We start from the raw sequence: 16,766 nt of genomic DNA on the forward strand, positions 1-16,766 counted from the left end.
GGGGTGTAAAGGCTGGTGGTGTGCAGATATTACTGCTAAACAGACTGTCGTAGAGCTGATAGAAAGTCCATCTTATTCTCCTAGCCCTGAAACAGTCTGCTGATTTAGTAGGTAGAACCAGAGCACTCAGTAGGGCCATTACTGGCTTCTGGACTGTAAAAGATTAGCTTATGATTAGAGATGTGTAATGATTGTGTCTTGTTAGTCAGATGACAATATGGACTTTGGGACGCTGGGAGCCTGGTGTGGACTAGCTGTCTGTACACACCGTGTTGGTAGCTCATTAATATGTGTTGACCTAGTCTTTGAAATTGGACCAGATCAAAGCATATTAATGACTGTTAATGTATGCATTAGCACAATGCAGTTGGTCTAGGGTCTGTGACCAACCTTTTGTGTGTGTGTGTGTGTGTGTGTACGTACATACATACGTACGTACAGATTCACACTTCAATATGCCACGAACAAGTTCACATATACAAGCCCTGAGTGATAAGAGACTACCTAAAGTCAAACAAAGACCAAATGCATGCTATACAAATTACACACTACCCAACATTTGTAGTCATGTCTTGGCATTGATGGGTTCAGGTCAGCTTGCAAGCCTCTATTTGCTTCACAGTTACAGCAGTTAGTTAAGAGAAATTCAAATGAAGGTCAGCCACCAGATTTCAAGTCTGAGCTTTAATATCAGAACTAAGACATCATTTGTTGAATTCATCTAAACCATTTAAAAATGGATGTTCAAATTCTTATGGCACAAAATTCTGGCTCAGAGCTGGAGAACCACTTGGCCAATTTTTTTTTTTTTAAATGAATAAAAAAAGATACAAAACCAGAGCTTTCACTGCACAGTGCATGAATCAGAACTGAAATACAACTTAAAGCTTCTTTAAAATATCTGGCCAAGTTCTGCTGAGAATTTATGTAATCCATTCTTTAAAAAAAAAACAAAAAAACCAAACTTTAATAGGTTTGCACAGACGTAATGGAGAAATTCTATACAGATTGAGCAAGATTCACTTAAATTACTAACATTTTGAAAATTTAGACATGTAAGAGCAAGTTTAAAACTATCCCTGCAGGAAGGATTCATTGTATTCAAGGATAATGGTTGACTACTTACACAATTGATGCCATACACACCAATAAGGTCAGTGAGTGAGGGAAAACTCAATCTCAGTACTTTCATCTTTTCCCACCATGTTTGACAAAGTTAAATACAGACATAGCATGGCTCTTATTTAGGCATCTGTTGGCAGTACACTTAATAGAAGATGGTATAATTAATCTAGATAATCACTGTTTTATGAAACTGTCTTTAATCTGTGGTTGACCTTCGGTACCAAAATCGAGCTCTGTAGTCATCACTGCATGTCATGAAACCAGGATTGGTAGGAGAATGAACAATACACCGGACAATGCTGTTATGCCCCAATGACAGAAGATTTCGCCGTTCTGCAGTTCTTGAGTCCCAGCAGCAGAGACTTATGGTCCTTTCATCAGGCAGTAACACATAATCCTCTGTGTGGTTAAAGACTGCCTGTGTTCTGTGTACTTGTCGTCCACTCAAACCAGCTCCTATAATAGCAGGGACATGATACTCATTAAAGGTGCAAGTAAAACATGTAACCTACAGTAGCCTTGCTTAGGGGGCAGATTGTCAAAAGCATAAGGAGTCTCTTTTAGCTATTACTTGCTAACGACCATCAACAAGGGCCAGCTTTGTGTTCACCAATTAACAATTAGAAGGGTTCTTTGACAAAACTGTGCTCTAACATTTCTCCTCTCACCCTCACTGCAGAAAGGCTATTTGCTAAAACCTCAGTAGCACTAAGGGAAGCAGCAATAGTCACAGGCCTGAAGAATGACAATTACGATAGCGAAAATGCTCTTGCAAATTGTGCATTTATATATATATATAAAAATAAAGCAACACACGCATGCACACCTCTGTGTAATGTAATAAAAAGATTAGTATTAGATGCTGAACACAGCTCAGATTTGAGAATCAGATCACTAAAGTTCATCAAAACTTGCTGAAACTACTACTGGACCATCAGAAGCCAGAGGACTGCAGAAAGAACTGTGAAATGAAGGCACAACTTCATATTTTTTTAAATCTTTCTGGGCAGTTACATCAAATCCTGACTTAAGGAATACGAGATGAGTTTGGGAATAAGGAAGAAACTATTTATTTATGATGAATATTTAGCATGGTGGGCAATTTCTACTCAAGGAGTATTTTAATAGGGATGCTGAACGTCTCGTGATCTGTCCAAGCTCACATAGCACCTACCCACTCTTTACCTGACTCAAAACCAACAGTATTAGTCCCTCATGTGCAGAAGCATTAAATTCAGATGCTCAATGAAAGTGTATGCTTATTTATAGAGAAAATTCATTATGTTACATCTCCCTACGTAGTACCTATGCAGAAGTCACAACTATCAGTATTGGCGTCAGACAGTCTAGATGTGTTTTTGCTAATAAAATTTTAAAAATTATTCATTTTTTCCCCACACTTAAAAAATACATCAGCGCAATCACTTACAACTTCAAGTGACTTTCAATGAATTCGTTACAGTAGGTGTTTTTTTGGTGAGGGGGGTAGGGGTGAAAGAGAGATAAATGGCACTGGGCACAATACTTTGCCATATTTCAGCCTCTATATAGGAAAGTTCAAAGAAGTGCTTAGAAATAAAAGGGTTTTTTGTTTGTGTTTATTTTTTAAAAATACGCAATTCCACATTGTACTAGTCAATACCACCACAATGTGAGGGTTCGTCCTTCAAAAACTATCTTGAGGAAAAAAAATCTATATACATTCCAACAAACGAGGTTTACCTGTGAAAGAATTCCATACTACTGTAAGTATTCACACACCATTTCATAGAAGTATAGAGAATACCCGAAGCCCTTCCTTCCTAACTGAATCAGTCAACCAAATCAAAAGACCTTCATAGAACACAGGGCATGAGCACAATGCTCCAACACCACTTCTCCTTCCAGTAGTATTGGTGAGAAACTTAGCACGTAGCAATTGGTAACTAAAACTGGAAAGAGCACAGCTAACAGAGGGAAGTGCAAGTTCTCATTATCAATATCTATAAATAATATATAAACCATTATCTAGCTAGGCCATTGCTCCCACTGTAGAAGTTTAGCATTCAACTTTCTTATAAAAATAAGATGTTTCACATATACTATGGCATACACAGACTTGATTTGATTAAGTAAGAGAAACAATCAAGTAAAGTGGCTGCACTTTACAAACATTTTGTGGTTGTTTATGGAGGCTATGCTGCACCCTGCTGGTTAAAAATACTACCAGTTTATACTTTGAGCAACAAGATCACTGTTAAATTATACTGAGCTCTTTTGCAGATTGAATCAAAGTGTAAGTTTCTGGTTTTGGCAGATCAAACTGCCCTAATATCTCTGGAATCAATTTCACAGTAACAAAATCTCCTGTGGAGGTTAGGGAAGACTGAAAGGAGCCACCAGTCAGCAACTTCTTGCCAAAAATATATAACTTGATAGGTCTACTTTTGTTTTCCTTTCTGGAAAGAGAGTTGTATATGATGATGCTTTCCCTTAACAGACAGCTAACAGCCAGCAAACCAGACAGCAGAATAGTAATACATCATCTGAACAAATGAAGTAATGATAGAAAGCTATCCAAATCCACTTATATTAGTGTAAGATAGTGACCAACGCCTAAAGACAGTCAAGAATGGAATGAAGTGACATATCTGTTACCTGTGACCAAGAAAAGAAAAAAAGTGGGGAATCCTAGAATTTCATCTTCACAGAAGAAAACTTCCAATTAACTTTAGAGGTTACTGTTCAACAGCACAAAGCTATCATGATCTTATGAGTAAATTCTGAAAAAATCTTTCACATACTTAACTGAGCGCATCAGACACTGGACTAAGCACTTAAAAATTTTGTGCTGCATCCAATATCATTCCCATCACTAGTTGATTACTGCATGAACAATTTTTGCCACATACCTGTATATTTGACCAGCGTTCGACCTGTGGATATCTCCCATAGTTTAGCTACAGAATCTTTTCCACTTGACAGGATGTACTTTGAATTTTTGGAAAAGATGGCAGAACAGACTTCAGCCCCATCATGTGCCTTCTCAAAAGTAGTGATACATCGATTTGAAACACCATCCCATAATTTGATGCATCCATCCTTGCTTCCCGTCACATACATGTTAGCACTTGCATTATAGTTTACTGAACATATAGCATCGGTGTGTTGATCTTGAGGATTGCAAGACACAAAACACTGGAATGTATTGATATCATAAAGCCGTAAGGTAGGGTGCTGGGTACCAACAAGTATGAAGTCACCAGAAGGATGAAAAGAGATGGAGCGTAACATTTCTGCTTCCTGTGTGATGAGAAATATATAAATCAATATTAATATAAAGAACCTATTTGCAGAGAGAAAATCTTGGTGGATTCACAAGTCTGAAGTTCTAGGATATTTTCATCTTTTAAAAAAAAAAAGTAAGTTCAATTCTTAATTAGTATAGGGTTTAGGGCAGGATATAAATTGGAGAACACCATTCCCCTCTCCACTATATTGCAGTACCATATTTAGATCGATCAGGATTACACTTGAAGGAGTTCTCACAACAAATTTTTTGCTGGCCTCAAAGTGCGGCCCGCAACTCTATACATGTCCAAATCATTGTAATTTATTTATGAAGGATTTTTTTGCAGACTCAATATTAAAAATAATGTACAGTTGTCTCTATTCTTTACTGGACCTAAACAGAATAGAAACACAAATAAGGTGCTTTGCACTTTTTTTTTTTTTAATCCCAAAAAGCAAAAGAAACAACAAGAAAAAAAGACAGACTTGCTAGAGAGTAAGTCTGCTGTGAAAAGTGCTAACAAACAAACATCATTTTTCACAGCAGACTTACTCAGTCCCGGCAAACCTGGGGACACACTAAGCCCTGGATGGGGAGGTGGGTAGGGAGAGGGATGATGAGCTCAGGGACAGAGCCCACCACCACCACAAGGCCAGAGAACAAAGCTTTAAGCCCCATGACTGGAGCCCAATGACACTGCCTCCGGGGAAGGTGAGACAATCACTGGCTGCCTGCTCCTCTGTTGTGTGTGTCTCCAGAGGAGGGTAGGGCCCAACCACTACTGATCGCCTCGGAGGAGGGGCTGATGCTTTGCGCCCTCCCATGACTGCCCAGAGGGCTGTGGCCACAAGGAAAGCCCCCGGTGGCTGCATTTGAGAAACACTGCTCTAAGTCCTATATCAATTTTCAAAGCCAATTCATGGGGCAAGGGGGAGAGAGGAGCAAATTTTCCCCTCAACAACCAAAAAGAAATCCATAGAACTTCAATACTATTCATAAAGGAAATGCCAGAAACACCACTCCTAACAGATTCAGGTTTCCCCGGTGGACATAGAGAGAGAGAAGAGTGGACATTTTATGTACCTAATTTGTATGCATAATTATCACAAGAGTATCTGCAAATTGGATAATAGCATACTCCTGTGTATCTAGCTATTTCTGCATGCAGACACAAATTAGCTAATTGCTATCATGATAGTTGTAGACCTCAAACTTTTTTTTTTAAAAAGACTATAACCTCTAACCTGGATATACTTGAAGGCTCTTTTGGCAGAAGGTTTTGAATAGTCAAACAATTTAAGCGTATAGTCCCTTGAACCAGATGCCAGGATCTGTTCTGTTGGATGGAAAGCTAAACATGTAACCTCATCCACATGATCATATAGCGTCCGAATAACAGGATGATTTTCCATGTTCTGCTGTGCTGTCTCATTCATCATGACCTATAGAAAACATTTAAAACAAGTCAATGGAGAGTGTTTCCTTCTTACAAAGAACGAACCATAAACTACTATCCAACTCTTGTGTTATTACTCTGGGGCATTTAAAAGATAGATACAAAAAACACGTGGGATCTCCTGGTAGAAGAGAAAAAGTGAGTTTTAAACATGCATCAATGCCTGCCTCATCTTCCAAACAAAGATTGTATTTTTTGATGAAAATCTATGCATATACTTAGAATGATAATCTCAAAGTTCTTTGCAAATATTGGTCATTAACACCCCCATGATAAGTATACAATATTCTTCTTTTACAGAGAAGCAAACAGAAACTGACAGAGGTTAGTGATTTGCCCAAAGTCAAAATGGAGTCGACAGCAGAAAAAAATAAAACTCAGTGGTCCTGAGTGTTAGCCCCTTGCTCTAACTCACAATACTACTAAAACAAATGTTGCACTTATTTTGTTTCCGGCAACATTCTTAAGACTGTGCACTACCACTAGTTGTATGCAGATTCCAGACAACAACAAAAAGGTACTTTTCCTTAAGTATGCTATCAGAGGCAGAACAAATGCTATAAAATGGATGTAGCATTTTTATCATTCACTGACTGATCATGATTCATGTGATACTTTACCTCGATGGGCATAGCACTTTTTGCCAACATTCTCTCTGTATCAAGAATTTTTATTGAGGCATCAGCAGATCCTGTAGCTATTAACTGCCCATCTCTGCTATATGTAGCTACGCGACATGGTCCTTTATGAGATGTGACGTAACAGGTCTCATATTCAGAAGCCTCGGGGGACATAGTCTGGACATCTGCATCAAATTCTAAGTCAATCCCTGTTCCTGGTGCTACTGTATCGGAGCGTCCAATTGCATACTGAACTGCGCTGTCATCGTTCTCCATTCCTGAAGGATGAGAGATTAAATATATTTACTTTCTCCACAAAAAGGTTGACGAAGTCTTCATAACTATACCAGTAACTGCTTAGAATAGCCACGATTGTATCTACAGCCAGCTTTCACAGGAAATAGTAATGCCTGCACAGAAAAAAAATATTTTTTTAAAAAGGACAGCTATTTACAGAACTTTTTCCTTTGCAGCTCAGTAAAGAATACCCAAGAAAAGAAGAGATTATGGCTACCATAATCACCACAATGAAGCAGTGCCAGTAAAGGTCCCTGGTCCATGACTAGAGCTCCTAGGTACTACAATAATTCAAATAAGAATAATGAGAACCATTATTCCTCCATACACTTATATCTCATATTTAACACCTTCTTCTCTTAGTGGACGTTGCAGCTTAAGCAGGTACAAGCTCAACATTTTAACCACATCATTAACTCTAGTCTGAACAGAGGTAAATGGTGTTCCTTGTCTATGTCATCTAACCCTGTTCAGAGTAGTGTTGGATGACATGGTGTTGAAAATGCTTGCTGTTACCATCAGTAGTAAATTAGAGATACTAATTTTCCTAGTTTAGATAGATCTAAAGCTTACTATATTTATACTCTCAGAGATGTGTGAAACACTTTCAATTTGCTATGCACCCTGCTATTACATTATTCAAGTAGATTTTCAAAGAGATCATGATGAAAGATAGCTATACTAAGACCTCAACTGCCTTAACACTGAAACGTGTAAAGTTAAATGCTGCATTTCAGAGCTCCTTGTAGTTACTGTCATTAGTTTTGTCTGAGCCAAACAAAAGCTAGTTGACATGCTGAGATTCAAATCAAGACGTTACACAAAATAATATAAGAAGGCAGTTTGATCCTTTGTTGTGATTTCTTAGCCCTTGAGGACTGTTAAAGCTTACAATGCTTTAAATAGTCGTTAAATAATTTTACTCATTTGGTAGTAAATTTTGCAGCACAGTTTTTTGCCAGTATAAAAATTTTCTCCCCAGTATAAAATTATTTCTGCTCCGTGGAAAAATCAGGAGTATTTTCAGTAAACATTTTAGTCTCTGTCACTTTAACAATAAAGTGCCTCCAACACTAATACTGCAACACACACACACAAACCAGACTAGTGACAGATCTAAGCTTACTTTGAAGCTAAGCTACCACACTGCGACAATACTTTTTGGTTTTAGCAGATTTCACTAACTTTTCCATTAGTATTCTTCTGCCTAACTCAGTTACAAGACTTTCCACAATATTTTGTTGGTATCTGTTGGTGAATAAAATTACCCTACCACACATTATTATTATTTATATTCCAGTAGCATACAGAAGCCCCAATGATGCATGCTAAGAGGCAATACACACACTAAGAGTCTATCATAGTAAGAGACAGTTCCTATCCCAAAGGCCTTATGTAAATATAAGAGAAACAAAAAGGTTGAGAAAACACAGATGTATAGAGTGGTGAAGTGACTTGACCAAGGTCACAAAGCAGAGACTAAAACCCAGGTCTGAGTCCAAGTCCAGTATCCTAGCCACTGGACCACACTGCTTCAGTTACACCTGATTAGAAAGTAAACAACATTTAACAGAGATTTCCTATTAAGTTCCATCCTCCAATACATAGTGCATTCACCTGCTTAAAAGAGAAATATGTTTAGACTTACACCATCACCCAGACATTTGTCAGACAATAAAAAAACTGAATTCTCATCTGACAAGTAATACCAGTGTCAGTATCAAACCTATTACTATATACCCTGAAAAACCTGGGACCTACCTGCCTCCTCAGCCTCCCTTCCCCCCCCAACATGAAAAAGTCCCTGTGACATATGGCAACTGAACTGAAACCTCATAAGAGAGAGGGAGTGACTGGCAGAGCATTCTCTGTGAGGGTCCTGGAACTCTAAAACCCATTTCCTTTCTAGATCTGTAACAGTTTATTTATTTATCTTCAAGACACAATGCAAGGCCCACCGTTTCTCCTGTCTGCGAGGAGACTGGTCTCGAGTAGGTCTACTAGTGTTGATGTGCGATTTGGTGGGTCAGTTAGTTTCTATTATATTTATGGATTATTTGATTTTATCTAGGAGATCTAACAGCCCCATTTATTCCATGTACTTTTAGAAGACTGTCGAGGATCCAGGGCATTGGATAGGCACTATTATAATATAAAAGATTTATTGAAAGACTTGTATTTTGTTATCTAAGCATAAATATGACAACTGTACAGCAACATTAGTAGTTATCGTTATATAAGTGAATGAGAACATCTACTTTTAGATTGCACTGAGTCCACTACAGAATCACAGAGATGTAGGGCTGGAAGGGACCTCTAAAAGTCATCAAATCCAGCCCGTGCTGAGTCAGGACCTACATACCTGAACTTCATCAAAAAAGTCTGCAATTCCTAGTTTACGTACATGAATCCTGCATTACAGTTTACCTAGTTTAATCAGATGCAGCAGTTGTTCAGATGGTGCGCAGACTGATTGTGGTTTTATCTCATTTATCAGGCCATTGGCAATGTTTATGTATCCATCATACAGCAATTGACTAATAATCAGTTTGTAAAGTTGTTGACGATCTTTCAAGCTTACTTTTGTTCTATACATTGTGAGCAAGGAATGCCTTGCGGGTGCCTGAAACAAGAGAAAAAAATACTTACAAAATAGTTACATTGCAATGGTGTAATTTTTCATACAGAACATATCTTAACACCTTTCAACACTAAATTAAAAAAGGTATTGTATACGTAAAAGAAAGATTTTCAGCTAAGATTCAAAACTAGATGGACAAATGAAAAGAGATAACAGAAAGCTGTTGCAGACAGTAGCAACTACAGAGGAGACAGACCACCAGTTACCAGCACTCAGACTGTGATTAAGGACTGCTACAAAGGTGAGAGAAGAGCAACACTGGCTAGCAATGTTTGCCTCCTGACAGTAACCTTTCTTTAATTCTATCAAGCAGGTGTGGGGAAATGGGCACACAGTTGTGAAGGACAATGTTAACACACACAATTTGTAGGGAAGCCAAGAGGCAAAACAAAACGTGTACTGTATGTTTTTCAGTGAAGCCACCAGATGAAAAACCATAACCTCCCCGCACCCAACACACCACCCCTCCCCCAATCCATCCATTTCCAGCCCCAAAGAACAATCGATTGTTATAAACGGGGAGGGGTGAAAGCAAACTCAGGGGCGGGGGAAGAAACTGTCTGGAAGGAGAGTGAACTGCCAGCGTTTCCTTGGGACCGCGGGCTAGAGGAAACGGCCTTCGGCAAGCAAGCAGAGCTGTAAGCCGCTCAGCTCCGCAGGGCATGTAAGAAAGGAGTTGTTCACACCGCCCCGGCACCTACCAGCCCGTCTTTCTGCCTCCCTTGCTCTCCCCCTAAAATGGCGACTGGAGCCCTGAGAACATCGATAGATGCCGGAGGCGGCGGCTAACTGTATCCCAATCACTCCCCAGCGCAATGTGCAGCTTTGCGCTACTGAGCATGCTCGTGGACAGTGAACATGCTCACGCACATCTGCTCCTGAAGCCCGCCTGCTTCCCTAACTAGGATTATACAACGTCCTGTTGTTCCCGCAGCCGCGTTACAAGGAGACAGGGGACAAATCGGAGAGGTGGGATCTTACCTGCAGTGCAGGGATCCAGACTGCACGCCCAAGGAAATCATGCAGCTAGTGGAGGCAAGCGAAGGAGAGGGGCAAAATCAGGCATAGGGAGTAGGGGCCGGGGTTAAGAGCCTCTGCCAGACAACGGGGGGAAAAGGGGGAAACTAGACACATAGAGAGTTTACTAGAAGTGGGGCGAGCTGTCTGTGTGGGTTGCAAAAATAAGCTGTGCGTGGCAAGAAGACTATTGTTTACACTGCTTAGCAAAGGGGTATCTCACGGTCCGCTTACCAGGGCTGTTTTTAAAGGCATAGAGCATCTCAATGCCTAGAAAAGGCACCTCTTCCTTATCTGAAACGATGTACTGAGCAGCTAAAGAAGACTGAATACAGTGAAACACAAACAGCATTCCTATACATGCTTTTAGTATTTTAACGAATTCCTTTTCTGTCTATGTCTGCATAAAGCCTCAGAGCAGTTCACTAATTTGTCTTATCTACTGTTCCAGTCCCTGAATCAGATTCCATTTCTTGTAATCCACTGTCAAAGCTGTTTCCTGCCTTTTCATTATTTACTTTTTAAAATTGTTTTTATTACTCTTATCTTACACTTCATTTATATTAACATTGTGCAAACAGATGCCATTGCACTATTTAATTTATATTTTAATAGCAAGCAACTGAAAATATTAATAGTTGCTAGAGGTTAACAATCACATCTCACATTGTTTCTAGTAGAACACTTCATATGTTTTTACTGTGATTTTGCAGTTTGCAATTTTTAATTTTTATTTGCACAAGTGTTTTGTTCCGTTTCGTTTTTTAAATCAAATGACTTTAAGGCTGGCATCAAAACTTCTTTAGTTTCCCTTTCCTTTCTTTGATTGGCTTGAAATTGTGCCTCCTGGGCACTGACCTAAATTTGGGGCTATCTGAACAAGGGGTTCATGAGATACAGTACCTGCTCCTCCCCCACCTCCCCACTTTTCTTAATATTCACATGTTCTGGTAGTGAATGTTTGATCACAGACAGAGATGAAACCAGGTCTCAGAGATCATCACACCAGGGTCTCAAATGCTTGAGAGCCACCTCAATGGAGTGTATGGTATCATACACTATATCCTTTTGGGGGAAATCAAATTACATTAGCAGCCAAGAACTTTAATTCTCCTGTTAGGAGCACCACTCTTTAAAGTGCTTGATAACATGCCACATGGATTATACTGAGCCTGCACAGAGAGAGAAGATAGCTGGAAACGACCTCTACATCACACATCTTGAATGGCTCAAGGGGGGACTGTTATGATCACCAAACCTAAGCCACAGCCTGGTGGCAAATCCAGCCCAGGACAGAAATCCGAAATAAAAGCAGGAGACACAGTTTGCTCCAATCTGCCTCTGTCAAAGGGAGTTTTGGTTTTGTGGAAATGTAATCTAAGTACAGCAGAATATTCTGAAAGTGCTGAAACTTTTTTAAAAAAAGGAGGAAAAAATTACACATGCAACTGCTCCCTGGAACGTGACTGGGGTGGAAGAGTAGGTGGGAACGGGGGTGGTGGTCTTAGAGCAAGGGAGGGGGATATATGGGACTGGGTGGGAAGGAGAGGGGTTGAGAGGGTTAGGTGATGGGGAGGGACACTGGAAAGATGGGACATGGAGTTATTGGGGGCTGGTAGAATAGGCAGACAGGGCACCTCTCCTTTCCCACGTACATGCCACAATCTAGAGCAGGGGTTCTCAAACTGGGGGTCAGGACCCCAAAGGGGATCAGCAAGGTTATTACATGGGGGGTCACGAGCTGTTAGCCTCCACCCCAAACCCCGCTTTGCCTCCAGCATTTATAATGGTGTTAAATATATTAAAAAGTGGTTTTAATTTATAAGGACGAGCACACTCAGAGGCTTGCTATGTGAAAGGGATCACCAGTACAAAAGTTTGAGAAACACTGATCTAGAGGGTCCAGCCCATCTAGAGAGGTGTGGACACCCCCATGCAATATGTGGTGACCTGCCTTCCAGGGGGTCTGAGCCCCCCCAGTGGTGTGTCTGGCCACTGTGTCTATATCAGGATCTTAGGAGTCCCTGCCCATCTATGGTGGTTAAGGCCTTCCCATACATGCCCCCCTCATGTGAGCCAAGTTCTGGAAGGGATTTGTTTGTGTAGGGTGGGGAGGAGTGTCTCACCCCATCTCCCTACACCTCATGCGAGTTAGGAGATGACTTTTTAGGTGATATTTATATTCATAGTTAACATGCAGTATTAGTGGGATGCTATTTTCAATAAATGTGATGTAACAACAAGATCGGATTAATTTCCTGATAGCTAAAGATAAAAATGGAAACAGCACATATTTGTGCTCACTATTAAAAAGGGTGGACACTGAATTGGTAGGAATTGAGCATCTGACTGTTTCACTCAGCTTGGGCTCAAAACACTAATATTTAGCATGAGTATGAAGGGCTTATCAATGGCACAATAATAGCAAATATAGCCCAAGACTCTGGCAGGTGGTATATGCATACCTTAATATGAAACCGTATGTGTGCGCATGTACTGATTCCAAGCATTTATTAAATAAAAAAGTAAACCATTACTAAATATTGAGAGTGACTTTATGAAAGCATGAAATACAATTATGAAGTCAGCTATTGGCTATTCATTTTAAAGTATAGATTCTTCCTCCACTGAGAAACTGAAAAATCTACTATGTGACTCTGGAAAACAGAAATCGTGGAACACAAGATACTAGAGGTTGGGCACACTGTTAGACCATCCATCCTAAAAGTGGTTAATGTCAAATTTTGACTACTTCTTAGTTATGATGAGTTTTCTATTTTAAAAATGCATAAGATTGTAGAACTAATGTGGAAGCCACACAAGATATCCTATGTATATACAGGAGAAAAACAGCAATTCTCTTAATGGAAAAAATCACGTATAGCTTTGTTATATATTCCTAGTGAAGTCAGAGTATACGGGAAGGTAAATAGGAAGAGTAGAATGTCATCATAGTTATTTTAATAAATGTACTAAAATGTGTCACAAATTTGGTACCCTAATGAAAGAAACTGGGTTCTCTGTATGAATATTGTGTTTAATTAGTGAAAAATAAAAAATGGTTGAAACCAAAAGAGCACTGAAATACAGTAGGATATAGTTATATCTACAAATTAACAGTTTAAGAGAAATAGATGAGGGTACCAAATATTATTTAAATATGACCTCCCGCACCTGAAAGGAAAATATTTGCAAATCATTACTGTAGTTCTTGAAATAAGTGACATTAATTAATGAATCTATTTCTATTTATAGTTTCCGTAATTAGGAAATCATTTGATTAAATTATATTGATTTTGCAGAGAGCACAAAAGTCTACTGCTGCAACCCTGTCATATGCAAGAAAGAAAACAAAGATTGCATAATGCTAAGAAACTCAGAAGTGTATTAGAAACACATGCCATATGTTTGAGCAAGTAAGTAAACAGAATAGGATAGGTTTCAGAGTAACAGCCGTATTAGTCTGTATTTGCAAAAAGAAAAGGAGTACTTGTGGCACCTTAGAGGCTAACCAATTTATTTGAGCATAAGCTCTCGTGAGCTACAGCTCACTTCATTGTGTTGCATCCGATGAAGTGAGCTGTAGCTCACGAAAGCTTATGCTCAAATAAATTGGTTAGCCTCTAAGGTGCCACAAGTTCGCCTTTTCTTTTTGCAGAATAGGATAGTTCATTGCACAAGAACAGAAGTTATGGCCCAGTATCTAGGCAGTTACATATAGCGCAGATGGAATAACCTGGATAAGGGTCAGGATTGTGGTAATAATTCCAAATTAATAAAAACTTCAACTGATATGTAACTAGAAAGTTAAAAATCACAGCAGAAGTTCAATAAATATTTTATAATTTTGAGTTAATTGAAATTATATTTTGCACAATTAGTGTAGTCATTTTTTCCATCTTTTTTTCCCCGAAAGGCACAGTGTGACTCCTGCAGGAGGTAGGCAACATGTGCTCTGCCTTCCACAGGGAACCAGTGAAAACATCCTGAGCAGTAAAAAAGAAACGTATACAAACTTTGTGCAATTATAGTTGTGATGTTTACAAAATGTGTCTACTGTATAACTTTTTAAAAAGATAAATATTTTGGTTTTCTTGCAATTATACAATCAAAATACAAATAATAATAGAGAAATTCAATTTTAATGTACACTTAGCTAAAGTCACAAAAATAAGTGTTAATTCTGTTTTTAAAAATAAGTTTAGATACTTTTTAAAATGTTGACATGTAAAGTAAGCGATTCTTGTTTGCCTTGCTGACAGCAAATTATGACAGATGGGGCACTGCCATCACAATTGGTTAACTCTATTCTTCCCATCCCCTGGTCAAGGGGCAGCAAACTGTGATGGGAGTTCTTCCCCTCAGTCAGAATATGCCACTTTAGACCAGGAGACAGGGAAGCATAGAGACAGCAAATTGTGACAGTGCAATAACAGAATACCTAGATGTCAGTAAGGGCTATCAGCAGCAAATTGTGCCAGGAGCATGGGGAGTAAATGCTAAACAACCAAGAGCTGGGTGACCCGGTGCATGTACACCACAAAAGCGTGAGCCTGGGAGCATATACAGACCCTTGGCAAACACCTACTTTTTGTGGGGAGGAAAGGGGACTGTAGGGTGGGACTAGGAGCATGGAAAGGCAGATTCTATTCCCGGTCTGGAAGCGCAGGAAGTTCTAATGATAACACCAGTCTAGTTCAGGAGAGCACAATTCATTTATTTCCAGCTCTAGCAGAAATAAGACCTAATGGTTAGCTCAGAGCATGGTAAACTGAAAAATGATAAAGAGGCTACAGAGATCAATGGCAGTATTCATTGGGAGGGGCCTGGAAAGGGGTTAGGGACTGAGCAGCCTAATAAAATCTGTAATTGAAATTCAGAACTCCTGGTTTCAATTCCTTTGATGGAGTGAGAGCAGTGGGATCTCAGGAGACTGGGGATTGGGAGTGGCGGGTTCTACATCCCAAGTCTCGCTGGAAGCAAATGGAACTGAAAGTCACCAGGCCCCACTGCTGGGTGCTTCAGACCTCTGGGATGACTCCAGAATTTAGGAGACAACATGGTGGCACATTCAGACAAGGCACTTCAGGGTGCCTCAGCAGCAGTGCTGAAGGCCTGTCCCAAGAGAACAGACCCGCCCACCCCACCCCCGCAGAAACGGCCCTACTCACCTCAGCCTCAAGGAAAGGCAGCCGCAGTGGCCGTGGCTCAGGAGCGGGGGAGACCACGTTACTCAGGCCCCGTGGAAGCGGACGTCTATCACACGCTGAGGGAACACGACGGCCTGACATCCTCCTCACACCTGTCCTCGCTGCCATCTATCACACGTCACCGCCACGCAGCCCCACACGCCGAGACCACTTCCACACTCGTCCCCACGAGCACGGTGGCAACGGGAGATGCCGCCTAGCTCACGCCTTCAAAGGCCTCAAGCCGTCCTCACGCCGGGCCCGGCGGTCACACAATCACACACACAATGGCTCGAGAGCCCCTTCACGGTTGTGCGTTGCGGCCCAGGTCCAACGGGAGCCAGCAGGCGACACGACCGGCTGCTAGTGCAATAGAACGGCCCGGTGCCCCCCTCCCGCGTGCCCTCGAGCGCCCAAAGCCCCGCTGGTGCGACACGCAGGCCCTGCGCTCGACCGCCCGCTGTCCGTGGGCCCTGTCACTGACCACACGTCACCGCTGCTGCGACACGCTGGCCACGGTCCCACTCACGTTGGTGCTCGAGAGCCACAGCCCGGAGCAACGGCCGCGGATCACACGTCACCAACCGCCAGGGCGACCCGCTCGCCAGGGCCCCGCTCGTGAGGCAAGAGCCCAGCCACCCTTCTCCGCCTGAAGCTAGGGACGAGCACCTTCTAAGGCAGCCCCCCCGAAGTCCTTCCCGTCCCCACCCCCCAGGCTCTGTGCGCACTCTCTGCGCCAGATGTTAATGGCCGGCGGTGAGGAACAAGAATGCCTGTTGATTGGCCTCTCGTCCGCGGCGCCACCCGCCGATTGGTTCCTAACTGTTCTTCTGGTTGCCGAGCGAGCCTCTGAACGTCACGGGCACGACTCGGGCGCATGCGTGACCGCTACCCGCCGCGCCCTCCCGCCCCTAGCGTCGCGTTAACGCCGCTACGTGCGTTCTTTACGCATCATCTCGCTCTTGTTTCCTCCCTACACTAACTACGTAGACCGACGCGCCAGTTACGGACTTTCCTCTTCTCTGCTTGGTCGGTCTTTCATTACGCAAAATCGCGTAACTCCAGGCCGCCCACCTGTGGCAACGCAGTTATCATAAACGGATTTGGGCTTGTGATTTTCCCCAACTAGGATTTATTTGGGGGAGGGGGT

The 16,766-nt window shown here is 41.4% G+C and overlaps 1 protein-coding gene across 1 annotated transcript; it reads right to left on the reverse strand.

Moving 5' to 3' along the window:
- Positions 1-665: 665 nt before the first annotated feature.
- CSTF1 (cleavage stimulation factor subunit 1) lies at positions 666-16,314 on the reverse strand. Its single transcript, XM_077831649.1, has 6 exons — positions 15,599-16,314; positions 9,197-9,392; positions 6,473-6,750; positions 5,641-5,838; positions 4,017-4,407; positions 666-1,581 (listed from the first exon to the last, which is right to left on the reverse strand). The coding sequence occupies exons 1-6, from the start codon at positions 15,743-15,745 to the stop codon at positions 1,322-1,324; spliced, it is 1,470 nt and encodes a 489-aa protein (XP_077687775.1). The 5' UTR covers positions 15,746-16,314; the 3' UTR covers positions 666-1,321.
- Positions 16,315-16,766: the final 452 nt, after the last annotated feature.

This window comes from Eretmochelys imbricata, chromosome 13, assembly GCF_965152235.1.
Source record: "Eretmochelys imbricata isolate rEreImb1 chromosome 13, rEreImb1.hap1, whole genome shotgun sequence".
NCBI lineage: Eukaryota > Metazoa > Chordata > Testudines > Cheloniidae > Eretmochelys > Eretmochelys imbricata.

Excerpts from the sequence above, each read along its gene's own strand:
- CSTF1 (XM_077831649.1), bottom strand. The coding sequence starts at position 15,745 with ATGGCAGCGAGGACAGGTGTGAGGAGGATGTCAGGCCGTCGTGTTCCC. Across the intron at positions 9,393-15,598 it reads TGCCTTTCCTTGAGGCTGAG|GCACCCGCAAGGCATTCCTT; the intron begins GTGAGTAGGGCC and ends CTCTTGTTTCAG. Across the intron at positions 6,751-9,196 it reads GCTGCATCTGATTAAACTAG|GAATGGAGAACGATGACAGC; the intron begins GTAAACTGTAAT and ends CTCATCCTTCAG.